Source organism: Salvelinus namaycush, chromosome 7 (genome assembly GCF_016432855.1).
Source record: "Salvelinus namaycush isolate Seneca chromosome 7, SaNama_1.0, whole genome shotgun sequence".
NCBI classification, from domain to species: Eukaryota; Metazoa; Chordata; class Actinopteri; order Salmoniformes; family Salmonidae; genus Salvelinus; species Salvelinus namaycush.
In genome coordinates this window covers 11,061,849-11,088,245 of record NC_052313.1, presented here as the reverse complement: position 1 = coordinate 11,088,245, position 26,397 = coordinate 11,061,849, and the positions used below count along the sequence as shown (strand labels likewise).

Here is a 26,397-nt window from a genome sequence, read left to right as displayed (position 1 = left end):
TGTTGCCAAGTTTCTAGCAGTTTCAGATCTATGTGGTTGATATACATGGCTCTATCTGCCACATTGTGCTTTTAGCCCTGAAAAGGAAACTGTAGCCAGGTGAGTGATCCTACATATTATATCTGACCCAGAGCTTCCTAAATTCTAATCAGTTCAGGGAATTAATGAAGTGTGTGCGTGTGTGTGTGTGTGTAGAGAGAGGAGGCGTGTCTGCGTGCTCACAGGGAGGCAGAGAGGAAGAGGCAGGAGAGAGAGCTGCAGCAGGTACAGGAGGAGCAGGAGAGACTGCAGAGGAAGAAGGTTAACACACAGACACACACACACATACCTTACTCCCGAATATGCTGCCATTTAAGCTGTGTCCCTAAACTCCTGTGTGTGTGTGTGTGTGTGTGTGTGTGTGTGTGTGTGTGTGTGTGTGTGTGTGTGTGTGTGTGTGTGTGTGTGTGTGTGTGTGTGTGTGTGTGTGTGTGTGTGTGTGTGTGTGTGTGTGTGTCCATAGCGGATTGAGGAGATCATGAAGAGGACGCGTAAGAGTGAAACGGACTCCTCATCCTCAGGTATAAACAAACACACACACACAGTAAATACTGCAGGGTGACTCAGCGGCAGGCACAGTTAGAGCTCCCCCGTGTGGTGGACAGGGTTGTATTGTTACTTTGTGTTACTCTTGACTATCAATGCATGCAGGTTTTGAGTTACTTACTAGGTGTGACCAACCCCCTCCCCTCTTTCTCAGGTGTATGTGATGTGAACAGGGGCCAGCCAGGGCAGGGCAGGGAGCTGGATCAGGATGAGTCCCCCCTCATCACGCTGGGCCCCCTGGAGAGAAAGACCTGTGGAGGGGATGAGCTGTCTGACGGGGTACAGTCTATGGACGTCAGGTGAGCTGCACACACACACATACACGCATGCATGCAAATGCACACACAATCCCATGTGTTAACAGGCATATTTCACACTGTATCTGTCTCCCCAGCCCTGTGTCCAGGGATGACTTGGGTATCGTTCAGGACTTCTCTCCCGTCAGCGAGGCGTTAAACAGCATGAGTAACGCCCGAACCCTGGAGCACCTCCTGGACCTCACCACCCTGCCAGAAACACCCCCCTACCCCAGGCTGCAGCCGGGCAGTGCTGCAGCCCTGGGAGACCTCAACAAGAACCTGCTGATACAGGGTTATAACCCCGCCTCCTTAACTAGCTCCTCCCCCAGGTCCGCCCAGCTTCTCCACAGCCTCAGCCCTGGCAAACTGGACGTCTAGTAACGAGGTAACACACACACACACACACACACATACTGCATATCCCACACACTGTGCAGTTCTGCTCTAATATTCATTATCCTCTTTCGCCAGGGTATTGTATAGGACTATTGGCTGTTGGGTGAAAAGAGAAGCTAGGAGCAGCAGGGGGGTCTCTGCTCTCCTCCTTCCTCACCAAAACTAGAGAGTGGGACCAGCTCCACCGCTCCCCCCCCCCCCCCCTCTCTCTTCAGGGGAGAGGCCCTCCCCATGCACACCTGGACTCCACAGAGAGCAACTGCTCAATGTCTGGCTCCCCCCTTATATCTACAACTCAACACATCTACAGCGTAATTCCCCTATGTAAACACACACTGACATGTGCATACACACACACACACACACACACACACACACACACACACACACACACACACACACACACACACACACACACACACACACACACACACACACACACGGTTAATACTCTCCCAGTAAAGTAAAGCTTTTTCTCTATGCTCTGGCTGTATGATATTGTGTATAAAGGTGTGTCAGTGTTTGGAGGCTGATGTAATATGGTTGTGTTATCCTCCTGTAGCATTAATTATGTGGTTAACACTGACCATGTAGCACCTTCACTGGAGAACACCTCCTCCTGTATATACTGTATACTGTTACACAGCTGTAACTCTAGGTAGAAGTTGCACCTAACCACAGATCTAGAATCAGATTATTCTAACCCTCATTAACCTTAACCTTTGGTCAGATGAAAATGTAATCTGACCCTGTATCAGTGGTTAGGGGCAGCGTCTGCCTATTTGTTGTAACGACTACGTTAGGAGTTTCTTTCTGTCAGTGTTTCTAGTGGTGGTCGGTTATGATCATCACAGCACCACTGACACGCTGTACTGCTGCTGTTCACCAGGAGTCTACAATCGCTATGTAGAACTCAGCTAGCCAGTCTAAATGTTTGCATCCTGCAACTGGAGAAACCTACTCATCTACAGATGTGGATGATATAGTACAGTAAGACAAAAGTCTGGCCTCAGTTGATATGCTTCTGTCCACCAACGCACCATAGCTTTAGTGGTGCGTAAAAAAACACGTGGAACACTGAAGCATTTCTTATTATAATCTGAGCAAAAAGAAAACTGTGAACAGTCTTGTATTTCTTGCTATTTGCAGGGCTGGGGGATATTGAAAAGATGTGGCGTGTGTTTTTGGCTTGCTGTGTGTGCGCTAGCTGTGGTTTAGTTACTGTCTGGTCGTGTAACAGCTCTGAAAACACTCATCCCTACTCTGTTCTGGAAATACTACTCTCTCTATCTTGCCTCTGCTCTGAACTGGACTGTATATGCTGCAACTCACAGTTCTAGCAACTAGCAGTCAACCTACAGCAGGGGTCTCCAACTTTGGAGCTACTAGGTGGTCCTGGAGCTATTGGGTGTGCAAGCTTTCGTTCCAGCCCTATAGTAACACACCTGAGTCCACTAATCATGGTCCAGACTGAAGACGGTGATTAGAGCAGGGCTGGAACAAAAGCCTGCACATTCAGTTAGTGAACCCTGTCCTACAGTATCTCATCAGTCTGTGTAATCACTCAGTCAGTCAACAGCTATATTCACTATGACTGTGGCTTTACCTCATGGAGATCTATCTCACTACAGAGGACACTTCAGTCTGCTGTCTACTACTGCTGGGAATTCTACCAATCATACATGCTTCCTGTACTGTAACGGTCTTGTACCGATCTTACTGTAACACTTGCCTTGCTTTGCTCTCAGGGTCAGCATGTGTGCTCCCTCCTCTCAAGGTTTCAATCTCTGTTTCAGTTCCCCCTGAAGGGTACTGTGAGGTGTCAACCAATCCTCACAACCCAGCTAACCCTGTGAAGGGATGGCCACTGACTAGTGTCTATAATGGCTCTAATGTTGATGCTGTATCTCAATTACTGGACTAGAGTAGGTAAAGGCCTGGAATGTCTGTTTATCTTTGCTGTCTTCAGTGCACTTGACTCTTGATTTAGTTGCCATGTCTGTCCGTCCATCAGCCAGTCCGTCCATCTCTCTTCCTCTCTCTTTCTGTGCTCGTTCATAATCTAATGCTTTCTTTGTATCCCAAGGGTAAATTAAGTATATTTAAGACTTAAGGTCAGAATGTTATTCACTAAAAATCAGTTAACACTGTCACTGCAGCTTGGTGGAATATATAACTGTAGACGTGGTGCATGGATCTAACTGCTGAAAACAACAATAAAATGTCATCAAGCCATGTCTGTGACTTTGTTTATAAACACCGAGAACAAACAGCATACCCCCCTCCCTTTGCCCTCAGAGCAGCCTCAATTTGTTGGGGCATGGACTCTACAAGGTGTTCGAAGGGCTTTCCACAAGGATGCTGGCTATGTTGCCTCCAATGCTTCCCACAGTTGTGTCAATCAATCAATCAAATGTATTTATAAATCCCATTTTTACATCAACTGATGTCACAAAGTGCTATACAGAAACCCAGCCTAAAACCCCAAACAGCAAGCAATGCAGATGTAGAAGCACGTGGCTAGGAAAAACTCCCTAGAAAGGCAGGAACCTAGGAAGAAATCTAGAGAGGAACCAGGCTCTGAGGGGTGGCCAGTCCTCTTCTGGCTGTGCCAGGTGGAGATTATAACAGTACATGGCCAAGATGTTAAAATGTTCATCGATGACCAGCAAGCTCAAATAAAAATAATCACAGAGGTTGTCGAGGGTGCAACAGGTCAGCACCTCAGGAGTAAATGTCAGTTGGCTTTTCATAGCCGATCATTCAGAGTTAGAGACAGCAGGTGCGGTAGAGAGAGAGTCGAAAACAGCAGGTCCGGGACAAGGTAGCACGTCCGGTGAACAGGTCAGGGTTCCATAGCCGCAGGCAGAACAGTTGAAACTGGAGCAGCAGGACGAGTTGGCTGGATGTCCTTTGGGTGGTGGACCATTCTTGACACACAGGAAACTGTTGAGTATGAAAAACCCAGCAGCTTTGCAGTTCTTGACAAACCGGTGCGCCTGGCACCTACTACCATACCCCGTTCAAAGGCACTTGCATCGTTTGTCTTGCCCATTCACCCTCTGAATGGCACACATGCACAATCCATGTTTCAATTGTCTCAAGGCTTAAAAATCTTTCTTTGACCTGTTTCCTCCCCTTTATCTACACTGACTGAAGTGGATTTAATCAATTACATCAATAAGCTAGGGATAATAGCTTTCACCTGGATTCACCTGGTCATGAAAAGAGCAGCTGTTCTTCTTCTTAATGTTTTATATCCTCAGTCTTATGAAAAAATACTTTTGTATTCTACAGTGAGTTTTGTTTCAAAAATGAAATGTAGGGGACACATCTAGTTCAGAGGAAACAACTCAAGCAAAGATGATATAACTAACCCTCTTCGTCTGTGACTTAAACGTCCTAACGGTGGCGCTATCCTTATTGTGTGTGTTTCCGGGTCAAATTCTGTTTTGAAGTCGCGAGGCAAAGACAGTCAACTGTACAACTTCCTGAGTGCAGAAAATACGAACGTCCTTCATATGAAATATATTTGATCGTCATTACTTACTAGCTAGTAGTTGTATAATAAAATCGTGTGTGCGAGACTGGTGTTTTGGTTTACGTATCCTCTAGTTTTGGTAGGAACGTGCGCTGGGGTAAGTGCCATGCAGCTAGCAGCTAGATAGCTGGCTACGACATAGGCGATTAAACTCAACGATATACGATGTAGTTCAGCGGCGACTATTGTGGGCGAACTGGAGCTCCGACGTCACATAAAATGAAGTTTTTATTTAAAACGACTGATTTCAGCACCCAAATAATAACACACGACAGTGTTAATGTTATGTGACGTCTGAGCTCCAGTTAGGCTGGACAATAGAACGAGTCAAAATTCACTCAAGGCTGATAAACGGCCAAAGAACGGTCAGTCGCCGCTCAACTCCCATCGTAAATCGTGGAGTTGAAGTGTCGGCTAGCAACGACAATTAGTTAAACACACAAATGTTAAGATATGTCGGTTAATCTGGTGTTAATCACTGCTATTTATTTTACTGCTAGCTACGTTAGCTAGTATTGTTTGGTAGTAACGTTAACTAGTTAAATATTTCGTCGTTTGAGCTGATCATAGTCCCAAGTCTGGTTTTCTTCCTGACTAGTGGTTTTAGCATGGCCTAGCTAGCATACATAACGTTTCGTTCTCAATGTTATTCTACTACTGTACATTTCAATCCCTTTAGTTTCCAAGTTAAACGACATAGTAATGCTGGTTACAGTCCTAGGATGTTGCTGAATAATCTAAAATGTATATTGCTATAGATTCAGGACAGACATGGCTTGTTCTGATATTTCTTAATTTCTTTAAGTTTTTGGGATTTGTGTGTATTGTTTTGCATTAGGTATACTGCGCTGTTGGAGCTAGAAACAAGCATTTGGCTGCACCTGTGAAAATATGTGTAGGCGACATAACATTTAAAAAAAAATCTTATTGTATGGCGTCACGGCAAGGAAACTGTATTGTGGTATTTTATTCATGCATACTCTTTCTCTCTGTCCACTGATCTCTCAAGGTAAAGAGAATGTTGAGGCCACGGTCACGATCACCCCACTATTCTCACAGGTAAATATCTTACACACTTCATTTGACATGCTAGTCCAGTGTGTGGCTCAGTAAGATTACTTTAGAATGTTGGCTCATCTCAGCACGCTGTATGAAAGGTGCTTTACAATTCAAATGTGTTATACTTTTTTGTGTGTTATTGCAGAGTTAGTCCGCGCAGGCAGGATGGTCGGAGGTTCCCCTGGGACGACCCAGACTTCAACCCCCAGCAGGTGCTGGCTGACCTGGGCAGGCTGCCTGGGGAGGATCAGTGGGTTCGCTTCATGGACGAGATCCACCCAGATGGCCCAGAGGGCCACAGAAGACCTATGTCCCCAGGCCTCCACAAGCTTGACCACCACCTCCCCCCAGAGGAATTCCACCAACGCAGAACCCCACCGGCAGAACCCCACGAGCTGGGCTACGCCGAGCGCAGAAGGCTCTCCCCCCATGATGGCAGAGGGGGTGGCAGGGGAAAAGGAAGCGGGAGCGAAGGGCTGCCCCACTCCCCTCAGAGGCTACCCAGAGAGAAGCTGCCATCACTGGCCCCGCAGCACCCTCACTACAGTCCTGACCACCACCAGATAGTGTCCTCTGCAAGCTGGAGAAGAGAAGACCAGGACCAGAGCCAGGGAAGGTCCAGGGACCGCAGCCCCAGGGAGAGGGTTCAGGGTGGGGGGGAGAGGAGGGGTGGAGATTTTTCAGGTCCCTATGGAGACCAGAGCAGAGAAAACATGCATAGAGAGAGGAGCACCATCTCTGATCGGAACCGGAGGGAAGCTGATGAAGCGGTGCATCCTGGGTAAATTTGAGCAGTGTTCCGTTGGAATTTTATGGCCAAAAGCGAGAGAAGAAGATTGAAGAGGAGAACCCAGCTTCCTGTTTTTTCTAAGCGCAAACTTCACCCTGCTGCTGTGTCCCCTGTGTAACCATAGAGTAGTAGTAGTAGATTGAATTGCATAGCTTAACATGGATGACATGCTCTTGTCTCTGTGATCCTTGGAACCAGGTGCTTGCCATGACGTACACTGTGATATAGTTGAATACTTTACTATTATTACCCGCTGTAATCTAGAGGCTTTGTGCGCCTGTGATGTCATATGGCTTTGTTTATTGCTAATCAGCTCGCATGAATGACTGTTGTCATTAACCGATATGTAAGGTACTATCTATTAGCCCATAAATTCTATTCATATGCTATGTGTTTTCCTAAATAAATTGAAAGCTAGCTATTACAAAATCTGTATATTTGTTAGGTATAGTCAGCGTGATCGTATGTCCTCGGTCAGTGCTGAACCATGTCACCTGCTCTTTATGTCGACACAGGTACGGAAAGGAGGCAGAGTTTAGGGTGCACCGCCCCTCGTTGGAGAGGCCCCGGGAAGGGTACGGAGGAGCAGGGCCACGGGGGCGCAGGGGCCCCTCGGGGAGCCACGATGGCCAGGGGCCTGGAACCCTCATCGTGGAGCATGACCATGGTATTATAAACAGCAGAGGGCCAGAACTCTACAACAACCAGAGGGGCCGTGGCCCCGACCAGAGCCCAAGCAACGACCGATTCAGTCATCGTCACCATCGGGCCAGAGCCACTGAGGAGCGGTTCAGGAAGTCGGGTAGCAGGTCCAATACCAGAGAAGAGGCCAGGGGTCGGCTTGTCCATGAGGAGAGGAGAGGGCCTGTCCAGGAGGAGAGGAGAGGGCCTGTCCAGGAGGCGAGGAGAGGGCCTGTCCAGGAGGCGAGGAGAGGGCCTGTCCAGGAGGCGAGGAGAGGGCCTGTCCAGGAGGCGAGGAGAGGGCCTGTCCAGGAGGCGAGGAGAGGGCCTGTCCAGGAGGCGAGGAGAGGGCCTGTCCAGGAGGCGAGGAGAGGGCCTGTCCAGGAGGCGAGGAGAGGGCCTGTGCAGGAGGCGAGGAGAGGGCCTGTGCAGGAGGCGAGGAGAGGGCCTGTGCAGGAGGCGAGGAGAGGGCCTGTGCAGGAGGCGAGGAGAGGGCCTGTCCAGGAGGCGAGGAGAGGGCCTGTCCACGAGGAGAGGAGAGGGCCTATACATGAGTCCAGAAGAAGCCCTGATCGTCATGGGAGAGCCAGCCCCATGGGCTTCCAAGATAGAGGTAGTCCCACAGAGCCCAGGGCCAGAAACAGTGCATTCCGTGGGGAGAGGGGGGCCCCAGCCCAGGGTGGCAAGAGACAGATGGGGCCCTCCATGAACCAGCCCCGGCCTCTCCTTCAGGGAATGCAGGGGAACCAACCCCGGGATGCCAACCCCCAGCATTCCCCTCCGGAGCACCAGGAGTACCAACCCAGGGGAGGCATCTGGGACATGGAGCCCAGAGAGGAGGCACCCGGTTGGGCAGAGGTGAGCGACATGGAGCCCCGCTGGGAGAAGGACCGGGGACCAGGGCCGCGAGGAGGCCGGCCGCCAGCACAGGGCAGGATGGATCCTAGGAAACCTCAGCATAGAGATCTCAACCCCAACTGGAACCAACAGCAGAACGATATGGCAATGCCTCGCATGGGCGCCGGCGAGAAAGAGACGCTCACCATCAAGGTGGACATGAACCGGCCTGTGGGCCAGAACAGGTAAGGTGTTTCCGACAGCAACGTTTAGGGGTCAAGGGTGAAAGTTCATGCTTCTTTTCAACTCTCACTGTCGACTGCAGGAAGACAAAGTCAGAAGCCCTGAGATCATTGACAGCTAGAGGAGGAAGTATTCTTCTAACATATTTTTTAATTCTACAATGCAAGTATTCTACAAGCTGAGAATTTGTGATGGGACGCAATTTATATACATCAAACTAATCCTTCCTGATGTGGGGCATTGCAGTGATAAACGTGGCGAATCGCCAAACGCCTTCTTTTAGTAGAGTGGCCATTTTACGGCATTGTCCTTCACATTCTCATGATTAAAAAGGTGAAATCAATTCATAGAGGAGGCAAGTCGGGATCTCCCAAATAACTTTTATTGTTCATCAAGAGGGGCAGAACATATCAGACCAGCTTTGCAACATTCTAGAGAACAGAGATGCCACAGTAGACTATCAACCATGTGAATAACCTAATGGCTCACGGCAGAGGTTTGGCTCATCAGTTCTTCAGACATCTCTCATCCAATGAACAACCCAGCAGAATGTGGCAACTCACAAAGGGAGTGGTTGCAGCTTCCCACAGCGAGAGCATCCCTGACAACCAAGACCAACCAGCCAAGAGACCAACCAGCCGCCAGCAGTGTGTTTGCAGCTCATCCTTCACAGCTGAAATGAATAAAGAGCAAGCAGCCTGCGTGGTGGAACATGCTGAAGGAGCTCTGGAAAGTAAAGAGTGGATGGAGAGGAGTGGAAGAGACACAGTTCTGCTACTAACTACAGCTGATTGACCTGAGTCTTGGAGGAAAAGGCAGAACCCATGAAGACAGAAGGGGGGGAAAGTCTTGGTACTAACCAAACTGAGAACCAAACAACTGCAGAAGAGTCTCCTTGGTATATAGAAGGATTTCCTGTATACATGATACCCAATACATTCTAATATGGAGTTGGTGAGCCTGATAAATGTCAGTCACTGAGCCACTGCATGGTGCCTTGGTCTTCGGCTGACTGAAGACGATTTGGGCTGGAATATGTCCTGAACTGCACTTCAGGAACATTAGTTTGACACCACCATGTTTTTTCCAATGTCTTGAGAAACACCTGGAATTATCAGCTCTTGATCAGCTAATCAGAGAAAGACTATTGTGAAAGGACTTATTTCAGAAGCAGTGTTTTTCTGAGCCAGGCAATGACCCTTCGCCCTTACCCCACTCAGCCTGAGAGGATACATATGCCAAAACACCAGCTCTAGTCACAAGACTTTCAAATAGCTTAAACTAGCTCAAACTTTTGTATTTTATTCAGACCAATGTCCAAAGGTAAGTCAACATGTTCTTTCCATCATTGCCTATATTATTCTGCAGACTTCTAGAGGATTTTCATACTTATCTGTCAAGCAAGCAGAATAATTTTAAGTCTTCATCCAATGTGTTTAATCTGAGGTGGACTCATTCCCACTGAAACTTGCCAAAGACTTTAACGACCTCAGTCGGCGTCTTGACCACCCTCAAGGCCACACATTAGCATGTTCCTGGTTGTTCTTCATGTCTAAACCCATGATGCTCAAGAGTCTCAAGGCCTAAAGGAGATTCTGCCACAGTCTCACAACACCTACGCTTCTGAGGCAAACTTGGATCCAAATTCTCAACACTCACCACATATCTTCAGAAACCTGGGCTCTGTTCTGCATGGGTCTTACGACCAAACTGGGTTTGGAGTGGCCATGCATACCTTTCAACAAACAGGTTCACTCAAAGAAATGGACTATAAAGCGCAACACTGAGCAGACCTGACTGTCTGAACGACAACTCAAGGCAATGATGTTGTCCTTAAAGCAACCAAAGGCTACAGGTTCTTAGTATAACTCACTTTGAGCTGTACCAGAACAAAGGACAACACTAGATGACTACAAGTAAAGACCGGATGCTATGGCCTAAGTCAGATGGACCTGAACAGACCAGGGAGAATCAAATCATTGGATGGAGGAGCACAGTCATTAAACACACTGAGAGATCCACCTTCTGGATGAACTGAAGAAGGCCTGAGTGACCAGCTAGTAGACACAGCAAGAGTGGAGAAGAGCAGAAGGCAATGTGAAGGTCTGGAGATGACCAGGATGATGTCCAGTCACAAAAGCAGTGGATGATGAATATCTGGAGATGACCTTCCACAATTGGAAAGAGTGAAAAAATACTTTTGGACTCAACACATGAAAATAAAGCTTTCGGTTTGACTTCTACAAGCTAACGTTCAGCTGTCTTTTCCACCCCTATTGACACTGATACTCATGGACTAATCAGGGAGTAATAATCCTCAAACTCAATCCCACTAATAGTGTCTCTTCTCCAAGAGGCTCTCAGAACCATATGACTATTGATGAACTCCATTTTGCACCAGGGAAACAGCTCTGTCAAAGCATTACAACAGCAAGGGGAAACCCAACTCAGTGAGGACTAAGGTACTCCTGGCAGCGAATCTTGACTCGGCCTAGTTAAAAGGCCCCAGAATGAACACTTTGGGAAGAAGAGGAATTGAAACCTCAAACACAGCCGATGTATCAGCCAATAGTTCAGCATGGATGAATCCTCATGAAAACACTTGAGTATTGCTCTGAAAAAGGACATCTCAGAAACACTCCTGTACAGATGGGTTCTGTCAGTCTACACTTCATCTAGACACAACTTGCTCACAAAAACCACACCTGCAAGAGAACATACTGTCTACCTTGGACCAATCAAGGACAAGAACTACGCTGTCCACTCTGGACCGTTCAAGGACAAGCAACTACACTGTCAACATTTCACCAACCAAGGACAAGAACTACACTGTCCTGTGACTCACAGACATCCAGAAGTTGATTGACAAATGCAGACAGCGAAACATTTAAAGAAGCATGTATTTTCACCTTTGACCCATGCCAGTGTTACACTGGCACAGGAAGTGGGCAGGGATGTAGTGGAGGATAATCACTGTTCACATTTTTTTTTTTCTTCATCAAGAGCGATGATGCACCTTTCACACCAAATACACTGTTAGCATTAGCGTTACCCCCCCCCCCCCCCCCCCCCGTTATCTCGACTGGCGTTCAGCGTTTCACAACCACATCCCTGGAGACGAGTAATGTCTCACTCTCTTCCTGTTGCGTTTCAAACTCATTTGAAACAATTTGACCTTATTTGGACTTGGAAGTGCATTTTTGCAAACATGTCCAAACCAACAGTTCTTGATGATGTACTTAATCAGTCATTTTTCCTAAAGCTTTAAAATGTGAAGGTAAGTGTAGTGTGTTTACAGATGCCTCGGTCAAGGTAAGGTTGTTCAGTACACAATGTTTAGCTACATTTTATTTACATAAGAGATCCACTAGAGAACCACTTAACTCCCTTCAACAGTATTATTGAATACAGAATATATATATATATATACACCATTTATCAGATGCTTTTATCCAAAATGACTTATTCATGCATGCATACATTTTGTTGTTCAGAACAAATGACTTAGTTCCACCCCCAAACTACAGTCTACTTAAATCAAACCCTTTCCACAAATGTCCCATCAGCTAGCTACCACAGTAAACTATGTTAGAAGCTACTAGTACTATAAGTTCATAGTTAAACCCTTGTATTCAGGCCTGATCTCAGATTGTAAAGCCTCCGTCCACTTCCTTCCTCTCCTCCATTGCTCATCCCTCCTCCGTTTCTCATCCCTCCTTCGTTTCTCATTCCTCCAGCCAGCTGTGCTACTCCTCAGACCGTCAGCTGTCGCTGGATCTGGTCAACGTGGGCCGCCAGCGCCTAGACTTCCTGCCCATGCTAGAGCATTCTGGGACTTACCTGGAGTCCGCAATGCACTCTGGGACTTTCGCCCAGGAGATCATCACCCTGGTGCACCAGGTCAAAGGTTAGGAAACGAAACAAATACAACCTGAATATGCGCGCGCAGTCACAGCCACTTGTGTACACACACACACACACAACACACACACAACACACACACACACAACACACACACACACACACACACCGCTCATTGACACTAACGTGCCCACCTCAGACAGAACCTATAGTTAATTATCACAACCTTCAAGGCAATCAATCTCTTACTCTTTCTTTCTCTGGTTTTCTCCAGAGCATTACTTTAGGGGTGATGGTGTGATGCTGAACGAGCGTTTCTCTGGCCCCCAAGATGGAGGTCTGCCTGAGGAGGAGGAGCAGGAGGAAGAAGGACCAACTCTGAACAGGTACATGAACACCTGGTTACTACGGTAATTTGAATATCTTTAGAGCTTTTGTTTAAGCCTTTAATGTGCTGTTTACAAACACTATATTTGTATTCCTCTCCCTCTCATCCAGGCTGTTCAACATGAGTATGTCAGAACCTGATATGGAACCTGTCTTCTCTAAAGTTGGCCGCATGCAGGTACAATAATGTGTACAGGTTTATGATCGATATGTCAATGGACTGATCGGTTCCTGAATGTATTGGTTGATTGAGTGATGCATTATTGATGTGTTGTGTGATCAGAGGCAGCAGCAGGCAGTGAGAGATCCCGGAGACCTGAGACATGACCTGGAGAGGAGGAGACAGGAGAGGCTGGAGGGAGTGAAGGTCACCATACCTGGAGGCAGGCTCTCACAGCACCCCCTGGCTGCCGGGAGGTAGTACAACACAGTGAAGACATGATGGGGCTTCTTTTGAATATTACAATTATTCCTTCCTCCCTTTCTTGGAGTCATCACTGATCTATGGATCCTTGTGTTCACCCAATCTGTCAGATCAGTGATTACCTTAACAAGTGGAGGAAGGGTGCATTTTTACACCATCTCTCCCTCTCACACTCTCTCAGTGACCATCAGGGGGGGTATGGTAGAGAGGAAGACGAGGAACAGGAGGGCTTTCCAGGCTCGTCAGGCCCACCACGGAGAGGGAGGAGGTGGCCTGGAGACATGGTGAGAACTGTGTGAGGGTGTGTGTGTTCACATTTAGTAGGGAAGTGAATAAAACGGATATTATCTGTATCTTTCTTTTAATATATCTTGGACGTTTCTCTCTCGCTTTCTCTTTCTCTCTCTCTCTCTAGGGGGGTCAGAGGAGAGGGGGCATGATTAGACAAGACATGGGAGACCAGCAAAGGAACAACTGGCCTCCTAATAGCCCTTGCAACCGGCCTGGACCAACGAGACAACAGAACCACAATATTAACGGTCAGTTAGTACCCCAAAACATAAGTATATACAGTCAATGTAAACCAGGAAATAGAAGTTAAAATGTACAGTGTGTTGTCATTCACAGACCTGTTCAGAGAACCACAACTTCCCAACCATGTTCAGTGACCTCAGTCATTCACTGATTGGTTGGTTGATTGACAGTGTAATTCCTATGACTGGCCTCTGCTTACCTTCCTGTCTGGTTACGTACGTTAGTCAGTCAGTCTGTCCATCTGTTCCCTAGATCTCATTTATGTCTGACCCTGAGCCAATCAAGTCCTCTCCTTTCCTCAAGACAATCATCTTGTCCACTAATAGGACCATTACAACCCTAGCTGCCCTGCTTCTTAACCTAACACCTATATTCACAAGACCTCTCTCTCGCACTCTCTCTCTCGCACTCTCTCTCTCGCACTCTCTCTCTCGCACTCTCTCTCTCGCACTCTCTCTCTCGCATTCTCATTCTCTCTCGCACTCTCTCTCGCATTCTCATTCTCTCTCTCTCGCATTCTCATTCTCTCTCTCTCGCATTCTCATTCTCTCTCTCTCTCGCATTCTCATTCTCTCTCTCTCTCGCATTCTCATTCTCTCTCTCTCGCATTCTCATTCTCTCTCTCTCGCATTCTCATTCTCTCTCTCTCTCGCATTCTCATTCTCTCTCTCTCTCGCATTCTCATTCTCTCTCTCTCGCATTCTCATTCTCTCTCTCTCGCATTCTCATTCACTCTCTCTCTCGCATTCTCATTCTCTCTCTCTCGCATTCTCATTCTCTCTCTCTCGCATTCTCATTCTCTCTCTCTCTCGCATTCTCATTCTCTCTCTCTCTCGCATTCTCATTCTCTCTCTCTCTCGCATTCTCATTCTCTCTCTCTCGCATTCTCATTCTCTCTCTCTCTCGCATTCTCATTCTCTCTCTCTCTCGCATTCTCATTCTCTCTCTCTCTCGCATTCTCATTCTCTCTCTCTCTCGCATTCTCATTCTCTCTCTCTCTCGCATTCTCATTCTCTCTCTCTCGCATTCTCATTCTCTCTCTCTCGCATTCTCATTCTCTCTCTCTCTCTCTCTCTCTCTCTCTCTCTCTCTCTCTCTCTCTCTCTCTCTCACAGGTGCCAACTGGTGAATGGAATCTTGGAGCAATCCAAATGAAGTCAGTGGTTATGTGAGGTCAGCCCGGAGGTTAACTGTTGATAGGCTGTATATATTATAGATCACACTGCTGCAGACTGACCACAGCCTGAACCACGACCACCTGACCTACTGACACTGTACCACGCTGTCAATGTAAAGCCCATGCAATGTAGCTGCTCTCCTGACAGAGAGAGTAATGTGCTGGGGAAGTAAGATGTCCAACTGATATTTAAAGATGCACTATGCATAAATCGCTCCACCATATCCTGGTTGCAAAATTTCAAAAGGTTTGCCTAATTTCAGTTTGTTACAAAACGAGCAGGTATAGTGTAGAGCAGGGGTAGTGTAGAGCAGGTATAGTGTAGAGCAGGGGTAGTGTAGAGCAGGTATAGTGTAGAGCAGGGGTAGGTAACCGTGCTCCTGGAGCCCCGCTGGTACTGCAGGATTTTGTTCCGTCTAGGCACCACACCTGACCAACTGACAGGGCCGGCGGCAGAACTAATCAGTTGGACCGGCCTTTGATATCCATAGGCGGGCATGTTTTTTCCCGGGACCACCTATGTGTGCACCGCTTGCATGTTCAAATTGTAATAGTAAAGACCATAGGCAGCTGGTGAGTTTCAAGTTTGTGGATGCTTCCAATTTACCCTAGCATTTCTACCGTTCTTAGTGCCAGTTATGCTAATTTTTTTATATGCACATTTTTGTGCAACAGTTTCATTTCAATAATAAGATTTTATTTTCTCAATCATTGTCACGTGGTTAATCATAAAAATCTGAAATAAAATGATAAAAATGTCAATGTTCAAATTCAACTGAGGTGAGAGCAGCAGCCTCTGCCATATGAACACATTGATACACTGTGATCCATTGGCGGCTAAATGAGCTCATAGAACTCCGAGATAGCCTATAGGCCAATGTAGCAGTAGGTCTATCCATCTCAACTAAGTAAAGCTGACAAATAAAAACAGTAGAAAATAACCTGATAAATTCTGGTTCTTTCAATCACAATCATCTCTCTTCTCCACCTGTCTGCCTCCCTTTCTATCTGTCTTGACTTGAGCTATTGCTAGTGACGTGCAACACTGTATCAACTAGCCTATTCCGGGCCCTCAGAGTTTCCCACGCCAGTGAGCTCTAGACAGACCCATCAGATCATGATATTTTGCTCTTTCACACCGAGGCGTGGTGATTATCGAGGCCGGGAGTGTTGGATTTTTTTTTCTAATACTTAGGAACTATCATTCGCAATGGATGTTAAAAAAACAGACTTCGTTGGCTTGTGTGAGGCAAATAAAAAATGACTGAGAAACTGCTTATTAGTGGTTGACGTGGTGAGTTAAGACAATCAGTAATCCAACATTGCCAAATGAGCACGTTCCTACATATGCATGTATTCTGGAGAGATCCATATCTTCACCACACAACCCCTCCCCATTTTGATGCAACATTTTAAATTATACTCAAAACACATTAACTTCACACATATTTTAGATGCTTTTCACTGACCATGCAACTCAATCAGCTAGACACATTCCCACGTGTGCCCAAATTGGCCAAATTGTGGGCATCCCAAATAGGCATAGGCCTACACACTTGTGATTTGAAACAATCCACAGCTATTTAAAAGAAAAAACAATAAGCTAATGATCGTCTGTGGATAAGGCATGTACCTGGTGAAGTATTTTTAATGTTTTTATTTGGACAGGAGTAATTGTGTATATATATATTATTTTTTTAAACTTTAGCGCAGTCCAGCATCCTAGCAGTGCGCTGTGCACTCCCCTACTTTATTTTCCAATTCGCAAGAAGCTGAAACCAGAGATCTGTATGTAATGACGAGATGCCAATTTCTCTGCCCTAACAATGGGAGTCTTTGTCCCAAAGGCGGGAAGGCAGGCGACAAGCTTAGGTCTGCATATTATTCCCATAGAAACGCATTGGGCTTGTACTGCACATATTCTGGCAAGAGTGAGCCCTCTTGCTTTGCCTCGCCTCTTGCTCTGCTGAAACTATATCACCGGAGAAAGCATCTGATCGAGCGAAACAGGGCCCTCTATATGTGCCCATGTATCTGACGCTGTCGTACAGAAATATTACGACATGCCATACTCTTGGTCCAGACAGCATCAGATACATGGTCTACACATACTGAGACAGAGGGACGCTGTTTTGCTCCTGCCCATGCTTTAACTGAGACCGATGAGTCTTTCTGTCGGCACGTTTTCTCGGTCAAATAAATGCTCAGTATTTCAATATTTCATTTGGACGCCGGCCCTGCCAACTGAGCTAATTGATCAGTTCAATATTTGCCTAAATTCAATACACCTGATGTTCCAGTTTGGTTAAATCAAAAACATGAAGGGCTAGCAGCACTTCTTGAAATACATTTTACATAACCAAAAATATTGTATTTTCAGTCGTTTGAAGCGTGTGTACAAAACCGAAAGTAAAAGACGCAAAAATGAAACGTAAGAACGGGAAGCATAGAAATAGTGCACATAGAACATACAGTTTAAGTCGGAAGTTTGCATACACCTTAGCCAAATACATTTAATATCAGTTTCACAATTCCTGACATTTAATCCGAATAAAAATTCCTGTCTTAGGTCAGTTAGGATCACCACTTTATTTTAAGAATGTGAAATGTCAGAATAATAGTAGAGTGATTTATTTCAGCTTTTATTTATTTCATCACATTCCCCGTGGGTCAGAAGTTTACATACACTCAATTAGTATTTGGTAGCATTGCCTTTAAATTGTTTAACTTGGGTCAAATGTTTCGGGTAGCCTTCCACAAGCTTTCCACAATAACTTGGGTGAATTTTGTCCCATTCCTCCTGACAGAGCTGGTTTAACTGAGTCAAGTTTGTAGGCCTCCTTGCTCGCACACACTTTTTCAGTTCTGCCCATAAATCTTCTATATGATTGAGGTCAGGGCTTTGTGATGGCCACTCCAATAGCTTGACTTTGTTGTCCTTAAGCCATTTTGTCACAACTTTGGAAGTATGCTTGGGGTCATTGTCCATTTGGAAGACCCATTTGCGACCAAGTTTTAACTTCCTGGCTGATGTTGCTTCAATATATCCACATAATTCTCCTTTCTCATGATGCCATCCATCTATTTTGTGAAGTGCACCAGTCCCTCCTGCAGTAAAGCACCCCCACAACATGATGCTGCCACCCCCGTGCTTCACGTTTGGGATGGTGTTCTTCGGCTTGCAAGCCTCCCTCTTTTTCCTCCAAACATAACGATGGTCATAATGGCCAAACAGTTCTGTTTTTGTTTCATCAGACCAGAGGACATTTCTCCAAAAAGTACGATCTTTGTCCCCATGTACAGTTGCAAATTGTAGTCTGGCTTTTTTATGGCGGTTTTGGAGCAGTGGCTTCCTCCTTGCTGAGCGGCCTTTCAGGTTATGTCGATATAGGACTCGTTTTACTGTGGATATAGATACTTTAGTACATGTTTCCTCCAGCATCTTCACAAGGTCCTTTGCTGTTGTTCTGGGATTGATTTGCACTTTTCGCACCAAAGTACGTTCATCTCTAGGAGACAGAACGCGTCTCCTTCCTGAGCGGTATGATGGCTACGTGGTCCCATGGTGTTTATACTTAAGTACTATTGTTTGTACAGATGAACGTGGTACTTTCAGGCGTTTGGAAATTGCTCCCGAGGATGAATCAAACTTGTGGAGGTCTACAATTTGTTTTCTGAGGTCTTGGCTGATTTCTTTTGTTTTTCCCATGATGTCAAGCAAAGAGGCACTGAGTTTGAAGGTAGGCCTTGAAATACATCCACAGGTACACCTCCAATTGACTCAGGCTAATTGACATCATTTATCAGAAGCTTCTAAAGCCAAGACATTTTCAGGAATATTCCAAGCTGTTTAAAGGCACAGTCAATTTAGTATGTGTAAACTTCTGACCCAGTGGAATTGTGATACAGTGAAATAATCTGTCTGTAAACAATTGTTGGGAAAATGACTTCTGTCATGCACAAAGTAGATGTCCTAACCGACTTGCCAAAACTATAGTTTGTTAACAAGAAATTTGTGGAGTGGTTGAAAAACGAGTTTTAATGACTCTAACCTAAGTGAATGTAAACTTCTGACTTCAACTGTATATACCGCTTCTTAGACTTGCTTTTAATGAGAATGACAGATCTATTAACACATTTCTATGTGAATTTGGTCCGTTGGCCAAAAAGTTACATATTGCAGCTTTAATTTAGGGGAAGTGACTTCATAATGCGAGCATCCTGTTAGTGAGGAGCCACCTAATTCATTTATCTGCGATCGTATTTGTTTATGTTGATGGTTTGTTTGACCAGTGTACCATAGTTGATGTTGTTGACCTGTCTCTACTGTATCCTGTGTTGCCAGACCATGTTATTGTTTCTGATCTGTCCAGGTCTGATACACTCCACATGAGGAAAGGCCCTACTAATCTATTGATGTCATTACTGTAAATATCAAATAAAAGAGATTACTTCTCATACCAAGTTGGCAAGCGTGTTGATTTTAGGTAGTGTTAGTAGCTCTTTAGCTTGGTAGTAATGCATGTTACATGAGTGGAGCCTGTTTAGAGGGGAGCCTGTTTAGTCATTACATGTGTACTAATAGGCAGGATTGTCCACATCTCTCACCTATACACACCTGTCAGGTACAGAAGTGATCCTTGCAGATATTTAACAGGTCAATCTTGCCTACTTCCACCCAGGCCTGCTTTAGGTAAACCAGGCTGGCCAGGACTATTCAAGGAACAGAGTTAATGCCCCTGCCAAACAGTGGTCAGACTTTTCTAGGGTCAGCGGAGCCTGAACCCTGGAGTACTTCCCAGCTGGACTAGTCATGAGGATACCCAACTGTACAGGTGGTTAGTGCTTAGCAGCAGAGGCAGGCCTTAACCTTTAACCCCACAGTAGCAGAGGTGATGTGGGAGAAAATCCAGTCAGATCACAGTGAAACACATGGTGTATTTATTTCAAACAATGTAGGTAGAAACAAAGTCTTTATAAAAATAAGATTACACCACTGTACCATGATTTTTTAAAATATTATTTATAAAAACATTTCCACTTTTAATACAATTTCATTGTTTCAAGTTGTTTTTTTAGCTGCTCAGTTATGTCAGCGCTGCAATACACATGCACAAGACACTGACACAAACCAGGAGCTACACTGAAGAGTTACAACATCATGACTGGTTATAGCAGGTTATGAATGCCCTCTGACTGCATTAAAATACAGAATTGTCATAGAAACACCATCAACCTTCATAAGGCACAGAACTAGAGAGCCGTGAAAGAGAGAGGAAAACTCCCAGCAACCCCCCTGATCCGCAACATCATTATTCAGCTCTTCAGTTATCTCTGTATGGTCCACCAGTGTTCTGTTGTGTTTTCCAACCAAGATGACCCCTAATCCACACTGCAATCAGATCTCATAGAACTGGAGAGCTGTAAGAAACACAGTGTTGGCTCCACCTAGTCTTCACCGTCTATGCCAAAGCATGTGATCCTGCAGCCTGGCTAGACCATACAACGGCAGAAGCAGTGTGGGGGGGACGATGTCAACTGTCTGCCCCTTGTGGTTCATTTGGGTGTGTGGCTGGGGAGGCCCTGTGTGTGAGGAGAGTGCCCTCTGGTGGTGGCTCAGAGACGAGGGTCGCAGGGCAGAGGGCGGAACGCCACCTCAATATTCTCCTCCATGATGATGTCATAGCGACACATCAGCGGCCTGGAGGGAGGAGAGAAAGGGAGAGTTAAAGAAAGGAGGAGGGAGTATATGGGGAATGCAGAAAAGAGGGGGAAAAGTGTGTAACTCAGGTGTGTGGTGGTCTCTCACCTGTCGGGTTGCTCCAGGGGGGCGAGGCGGATGCGGATTAGTCGGATTTTGTAGCGAGGGCCTATCACGTTTCTGGTAGCAATGCTGAGGGATATCTTCTGGATGGGCTGAAGGTCCTCATCAAACTGGACCAACAGACGGGTGGAGGTGTACTTCTCAAACCTGAACAGCTTACTTTGGAGGAGAGAGAGGGTGAGAGGGATAGAGGTCTTACTGCCACAAATGTGTGTGTGCGTGTAAGCGTGCGAGACTGACCGGTCAATGCGTGCCTCAGTGAAGTTCCTGCCACTGTGGAGTCTGAGGATGAGGACTCCCCAGCGTGGGTACCGGTTCCATGTCACCATGTCCACCCTGTAGCTGACCTCTATATATATGTATGTGTGTATATATATATATATATATATATATATACACACACACACACTGTGTTGTATATATACACACACATGCACAACGTGTCACACACAATTCATCTTTAAGAACTCATTGCTTCAGAAGCATTATGTTCACTATATATACAAAAGTATGTGGATACCCCTTCAAATTAGTTGATTTGACTATTTCAGTCACACCCGCTGCTGACAGGTGTATAAAATTGAGCATACAGCCATGCAATCAATCTCTATTGACAAACATTACCAGTAGAATGGCCTTACTGAAGAGCTCAGTGACTTTCAACGTGGCACCGTCATAGGATGCCACCTTTCCAACAAGTCAGTTCATCAAATTTCTGCCCTGTTGGAGCTGCCCCGGTCAACTGTAAGTGATGTTACTGTGAAGTGGAAACATCTAGGACCAACAACGGCTCAGTCGCGAAGTGGTAGGCCACACAAGTTCACAGAAAGGTAAGCGCGTAGTGCGTAAAAACCGTCTGTCCTCGACTGCAACACTCACTACCAAGTTCCAAACTGCCTCTGGAAGCAACGTCAGCACAATAACTGTTTGTTGGGAGATTCATGAAATGGGTTTCCATGGCCGAGCAGTCGCACACAAGCCTAAGATCACCATGCGCAAGGACAAGCGTTGGATGGAGTGGTGTAAAGCTCGCCGCCATTGGGACTCTGGAGCAGTGGAAACGCGTTCTCTGGAATGATTAATCACGTTTCACCATCTGGCATTCCGACGGACGAATCTGGGTTTGGCCAATGCCAGGAGAACGCTACCTGCCCGAATGCATAGTGCCAACTGTAAAGTTTGGTGGAAGAGGAATAATGGTCTGGGGTTGTTTTTCATGATTATAGCAGTAAAGGGGCAACCAACTATGTTAATGCCCATGATTTTGGAATGAGATATTCGACAAGCAGTTGTCCACACACTTTTGGTAATGTAGTGCATATTAATCACTGATAGATAGTCAGGGGTGTTGAACTTACTTTTATAGGGCAACGTGGCAGTGGTGGTGAAGTATACCTTGGTCTGACCCAATCGCAGCAGAATATCCCTCCACCTGCTGACGTCATAACCTGGGGCGGTAACCATGGATACAACGTTATTGTTGGTATGGCAACCAAGCCACTTGATCAATGATTTGTTGACAAGCATCTCTTCCATTGTTTACGGATTCAGTGAGATTCTGGGTTGACCAGTGGGAAGGCTGTCCTCACCTAGCATAGGGCAGGGTGCGGGCTTAAAAGCCTCACACTGCAGGCACCGGCCGTCCAGGAAGTCGCTGTAGGAGGAGCAGGGGTAGGCTGTGAGACTGCAGGTTCGGTTGAGAGCACACAGGTACAGGAACACAGAGCGCTGGTGGTCACACATGAAATATGACTTCCCTACAAAAGACAAAGCGGTGAGTTATTACAGTGTTATTACGTGTGTGTGTGTGTGTGAGAGAGAGAGACTCACCTGAGAAGATGGTCTTGGGGCAGCCTGGCTGGTCAGATCCTCCGTTGGCGTAGTAGTCAATATGACCATGTTGACCTCTGAGACCAAACGCTGCACGAACAAATAGGAAGATAAAAACACACATCTAGAGAATCCCTCGCCACGCACACACACAGCATGTCAGTACTTACAGTTCATGTCAGTGTGTAGTACATCTACAAACATGGCGTCTGAAGGGTCTAGTCTCTCCTCAGGTGTCGCTCCAGTGAACATGGGCCCCGCTGGGTCCAGACCTGGACATCAATTAATGATCCAATTAATCAATTAATTAACCACTTAATACATAAATTAATTGATACATGTATTAATGAATTAATCAAATAATAGCTTCAAAGAGCACAGACTCTCTTATCCTACCTGTGATGCGGCCGATCTTGCCCTTCAGGTTTGCTCCTACGAACCCAGCCAGGTGAGCTCCCAGACTCGACCCGATCAGGTGGACCGAACTCAGAGGCGCTCCCTCTGCCTACACACACACACACACACACACACACACACACACACACACACACACACACACACACACACACACACACACACACACACACACACACACAGTGAACATTAAGCAACATTGACCCAAGACACATAGAACAACTGAAGATTCTCAGCAAATGAGCAACACTCCACAATCCCCCCCTACCCCCACCACCCCCCCGTCCCTCAAGCCACACACCTGCATGTTGAGTATGAAGCCGGTGAGGTTGTTGGCAGCCTGTCGTGTGTTGGTCACAGCAGTGAAGTAGTTGAGGTTAGCAGCTCCTCTGTTCCAGTCCACTACCAAGATGTTCATGTCCTCCTGCTCAGACAGCAGCTGGACGACGTGGTCCACCCAGAACGGAGGGGCCCTGGTGGGCCGGTAGCCGTGGATGACGAAAGCCGTGGGCAGGGAGAGGTTGAAGAGTGGCTGGGAGGACAGCTGGTGGTGGTTCAACTCTCTGCCGCAGCGTAGGTTATACCTGAAGGAGGGAGAAGACTTTATTCAGAAAATGTCATTACTTTTTATCCAACTGCTTACACAAACACACTCTCTCTCTTTCTAACCTACTTGGTGTAGAGCAGCAGCTTAATGTTCAGGGTGGTCCCGAGGAAGCACTCATGGAAGTCCAGGTCTGTAAAGTCATCACACAGTGCTCCTACACCACTATTCTGGCCTGGGGAGAGAAGGGGGAGGAGGGGTGTGTGTGTCAGAGGAGGCTGGTTGGAGGAGCTATAGGAGGACAGGCTCATTGTAATGGCTGGAATGTAATTCATGGAAAGGAGTCAAACATGATTTCTATATGTTTGATACCGTTCCATTTATTCAATCCCAGCCATTACAATGAGCCTGTGCTCTCCTCCTATGGCTCCTCCCACCAGCCTCCTCTGCTGTGTGTGTGTGTTCATTGATACGCTGCTAGCCATAAGTCAGGGTCAGGTCATTCTCTGCTCTTACTGTGAACCCCAACTTCTTCTTTCATTTTGCATTTAAACATGATCAGGCAGCTGGTGAATACTCTAACTCCAACCTCTTCAACCTCAGGAGGCTTGTGAAGAAATGTGGCTTGTGATCTAAATCACTCAAACTTTTACAGATGCACAATCGAGAGCCTTGTCATGACGCGGCCCTTTCTGGGTATAGATCGTGGCTTCTCACCCTCTCCTACACCCAGGTTCTGTTCTCTCAGGTCCTAAATTCCTGGTGGAGACTCTCTCCCCCTGGCCATGCAAAGAGAGGGGCCTCAGAGTGAACAAAGGATTTCACGTGGCCGAACTCCTAAATCCCCAAAATGGGAAAATGAAACTATATGTCCACTTGTGAGAATGTGGGAAGAGTCCGTGGACAGTTAGGGACAGTTATGTTGAGTGTGTTTCATTTGGTGACCTCATGAAGGACTGGAAACACACATAACTATATCTCTGAATGTGTACATTTCTCAGTTATGGTGTTTGCATCTAATTCTTGTATAAAATGAATGAGTAAAGATAAAACTATGTGTAATGTGATGTTAAACCTTTAATGTGAGAGAATTGTATTCCCTTTAAAGTTTAACTAAGTCATTGGCCCTCCCCCGTGAGCACAGACATGATCTGGTGTCATGGAACAGCCCTTTCCTATTGTTACGAATAAAAAACCCTCCTGAGGAAATCCTCTTAAGACTGAGCAAACCCACAGCGTGAGCTGTGATTGTGAATAGTTTAGACCATGCATACCTCGGTGTAAGCTGAGGTGGCACAGGTTTGAGTACCAAGATTAGAAAACCATAACACGTGGAGCATTGGCTACACGGCTGGAAATGGTTCAACTCTGAGACTATCGATCCCTACAGAATAATAGCAAATCTTAGATACTAATTACTAGTCTGTAGCTAGAAATGATGTAAACCTGGGATACAAATACCGACAACCGCCGAAACAGCTATTCTATGAGAACATTTCTGAATGGTACTCTGAAGTATCCATTCTAACCTAAAAAGACTGATCTTCAGGGAAACAGAAAGAGAGAGAGAGACTCGGATTAACTCTCCAGCAGACGGACATTCAAACACCATAATTGAGAAATGTACCCATTCAGAGATATAGTTGTGTGTTTCCTGTCCTTCGCGAGGTCACAAACATGAAACAAAATGGACCGGGTCGTGGCTGGCTTCTCCACCGACCGTTTACACACTCAGTTCTCAAATTCTGTGATGTAGTAGAAGTTCCTTTGTTCTACTGTGAAACTCTCCATACTGCATGGCCAGGGAGAGTCTCTTTACGGAATTTATGACGTGGGGGTTAAGTTGTAAAACTGCCCCCCCCCCCCCCCCCCCCCTCCCAACAGGAGAGGGGGTTGTTCACATCTCTGCTAGCCAATTCACTGAAAGGGCTAGCTTCATGACAGCATCCTGTCGGGCTGTATCACCGGCTGGTACGGCAACTGCACCGCCCTCAACCACAAGGCTCTCCAGAGGGTATTGCGGTCTGCACAACTCATCACTGGAGGAAAACTACCTGCCCTCCAGGACACCTACAGTAACCGATGTCGCAGGAAGGCCAGAAATATCATCAAGGACAACAACCACCTGAACCACTGCCTGTTCACCCTGCTATCATCCAGAAGGCGAGGTCAGTACAGGTGCATCAAAGCTGGGACCGAGAGACCATCAGACTGTTAAACAGCCATCACTAACATAGAGAGGCTGCTGCCAACATATGGACTCAAATCTCTGGCCACTTAAATAAATGAACTTAATGAAGGTATCACTAGTCACTTTAAATAACGGCACTTTAATAATGTTTACATATCCTACATGACTCATCTCATATCTATATACTGTATTCTACACCATCTACTGCATCTTGCCTATGCCGCACGCCATTGCTCACCCATATATGTATATGTATATATTCTTATTCATCCCTTTATATTTGTATGTATAAGGTAGTTGTTGTGAATTTGTTAGATTACTTGTTAGATATTACTACATAGTCGGAACTAGAAGCACAAGCATTTTTCTACACTCGCATTAACATCTGCTAACCATGTGTATGTGACCAATAACATTTGATTTGATTTTTACATTGTTCTTGACCCCTACCAGTGTTTTCAAAAAGAAAAACTAAACTAAATGCAATTGGAATAAAGTTTTTTTTTTTTTTTTTTTTTTAATTTCATCTTTATTTAACCAGGTAGGCAAGTTGAGAACAAGTTCTCATTTACAATTGCGACCTGGCCAAGATAAAGCAAAGCTTTTTATGTTTAAAAAGTTTCATTCCAAAACACTATATTATATCAGAAATGTTGGTAAATTAGCTTTTATAGTTTAACCTCTAAAAGTCTAAGTCGTTGGGGGAGGGGAGTACTAAGCTAACATGTGGAGTTGTTTTAAGACGGTCATACCATGGATCTTTTTGCTATTTGATTTAGA

The 26,397-nt window shown here is 45.9% G+C and overlaps 2 protein-coding genes across 2 annotated transcripts; one reads left to right on the top strand and one right to left on the bottom strand.

Annotated features, from left to right (window-relative positions):
• Window positions 1–4,721: 4,721 nt before the first annotated feature.
• On the top strand, window positions 4,722–16,089 carry LOC120050596 (BCLAF1 and THRAP3 family member 3-like). Its single transcript, XM_038997188.1, has 11 exons — window positions 4,722–4,918; window positions 5,831–5,880; window positions 6,026–6,661; window positions 7,186–8,433; window positions 12,169–12,338; window positions 12,567–12,678; window positions 12,791–12,857; window positions 12,963–13,096; window positions 13,285–13,387; window positions 13,519–13,642; window positions 14,753–16,089. Exons 2-11 carry the CDS (start codon window positions 5,840–5,842, stop codon window positions 14,764–14,766), a joined length of 2,649 nt encoding a protein of 882 aa, XP_038853116.1. The 5' UTR covers window positions 4,722–4,918; window positions 5,831–5,839; the 3' UTR covers window positions 14,767–16,089.
• A 4,082-nt stretch (window positions 16,090–20,171) lies between these two features.
• LOC120050595 (lipase member H-like) lies at window positions 20,172–23,967 on the bottom strand. The gene is made up of 11 exons (XM_038997187.1): window positions 23,943–23,967; window positions 23,556–23,661; window positions 23,184–23,466; window positions 22,865–22,973; window positions 22,639–22,740; window positions 22,469–22,558; window positions 22,228–22,395; window positions 21,997–22,086; window positions 20,879–20,987; window positions 20,624–20,797; window positions 20,172–20,515 (listed from the first exon to the last, which is right to left on the bottom strand). Exons 1-11 carry the CDS (start codon window positions 23,965–23,967, stop codon window positions 20,431–20,433), a joined length of 1,341 nt encoding a protein of 446 aa, XP_038853115.1. The 3' UTR covers window positions 20,172–20,430.
• Between the last annotated feature and the right edge of the window lie 2,430 nt (window positions 23,968–26,397).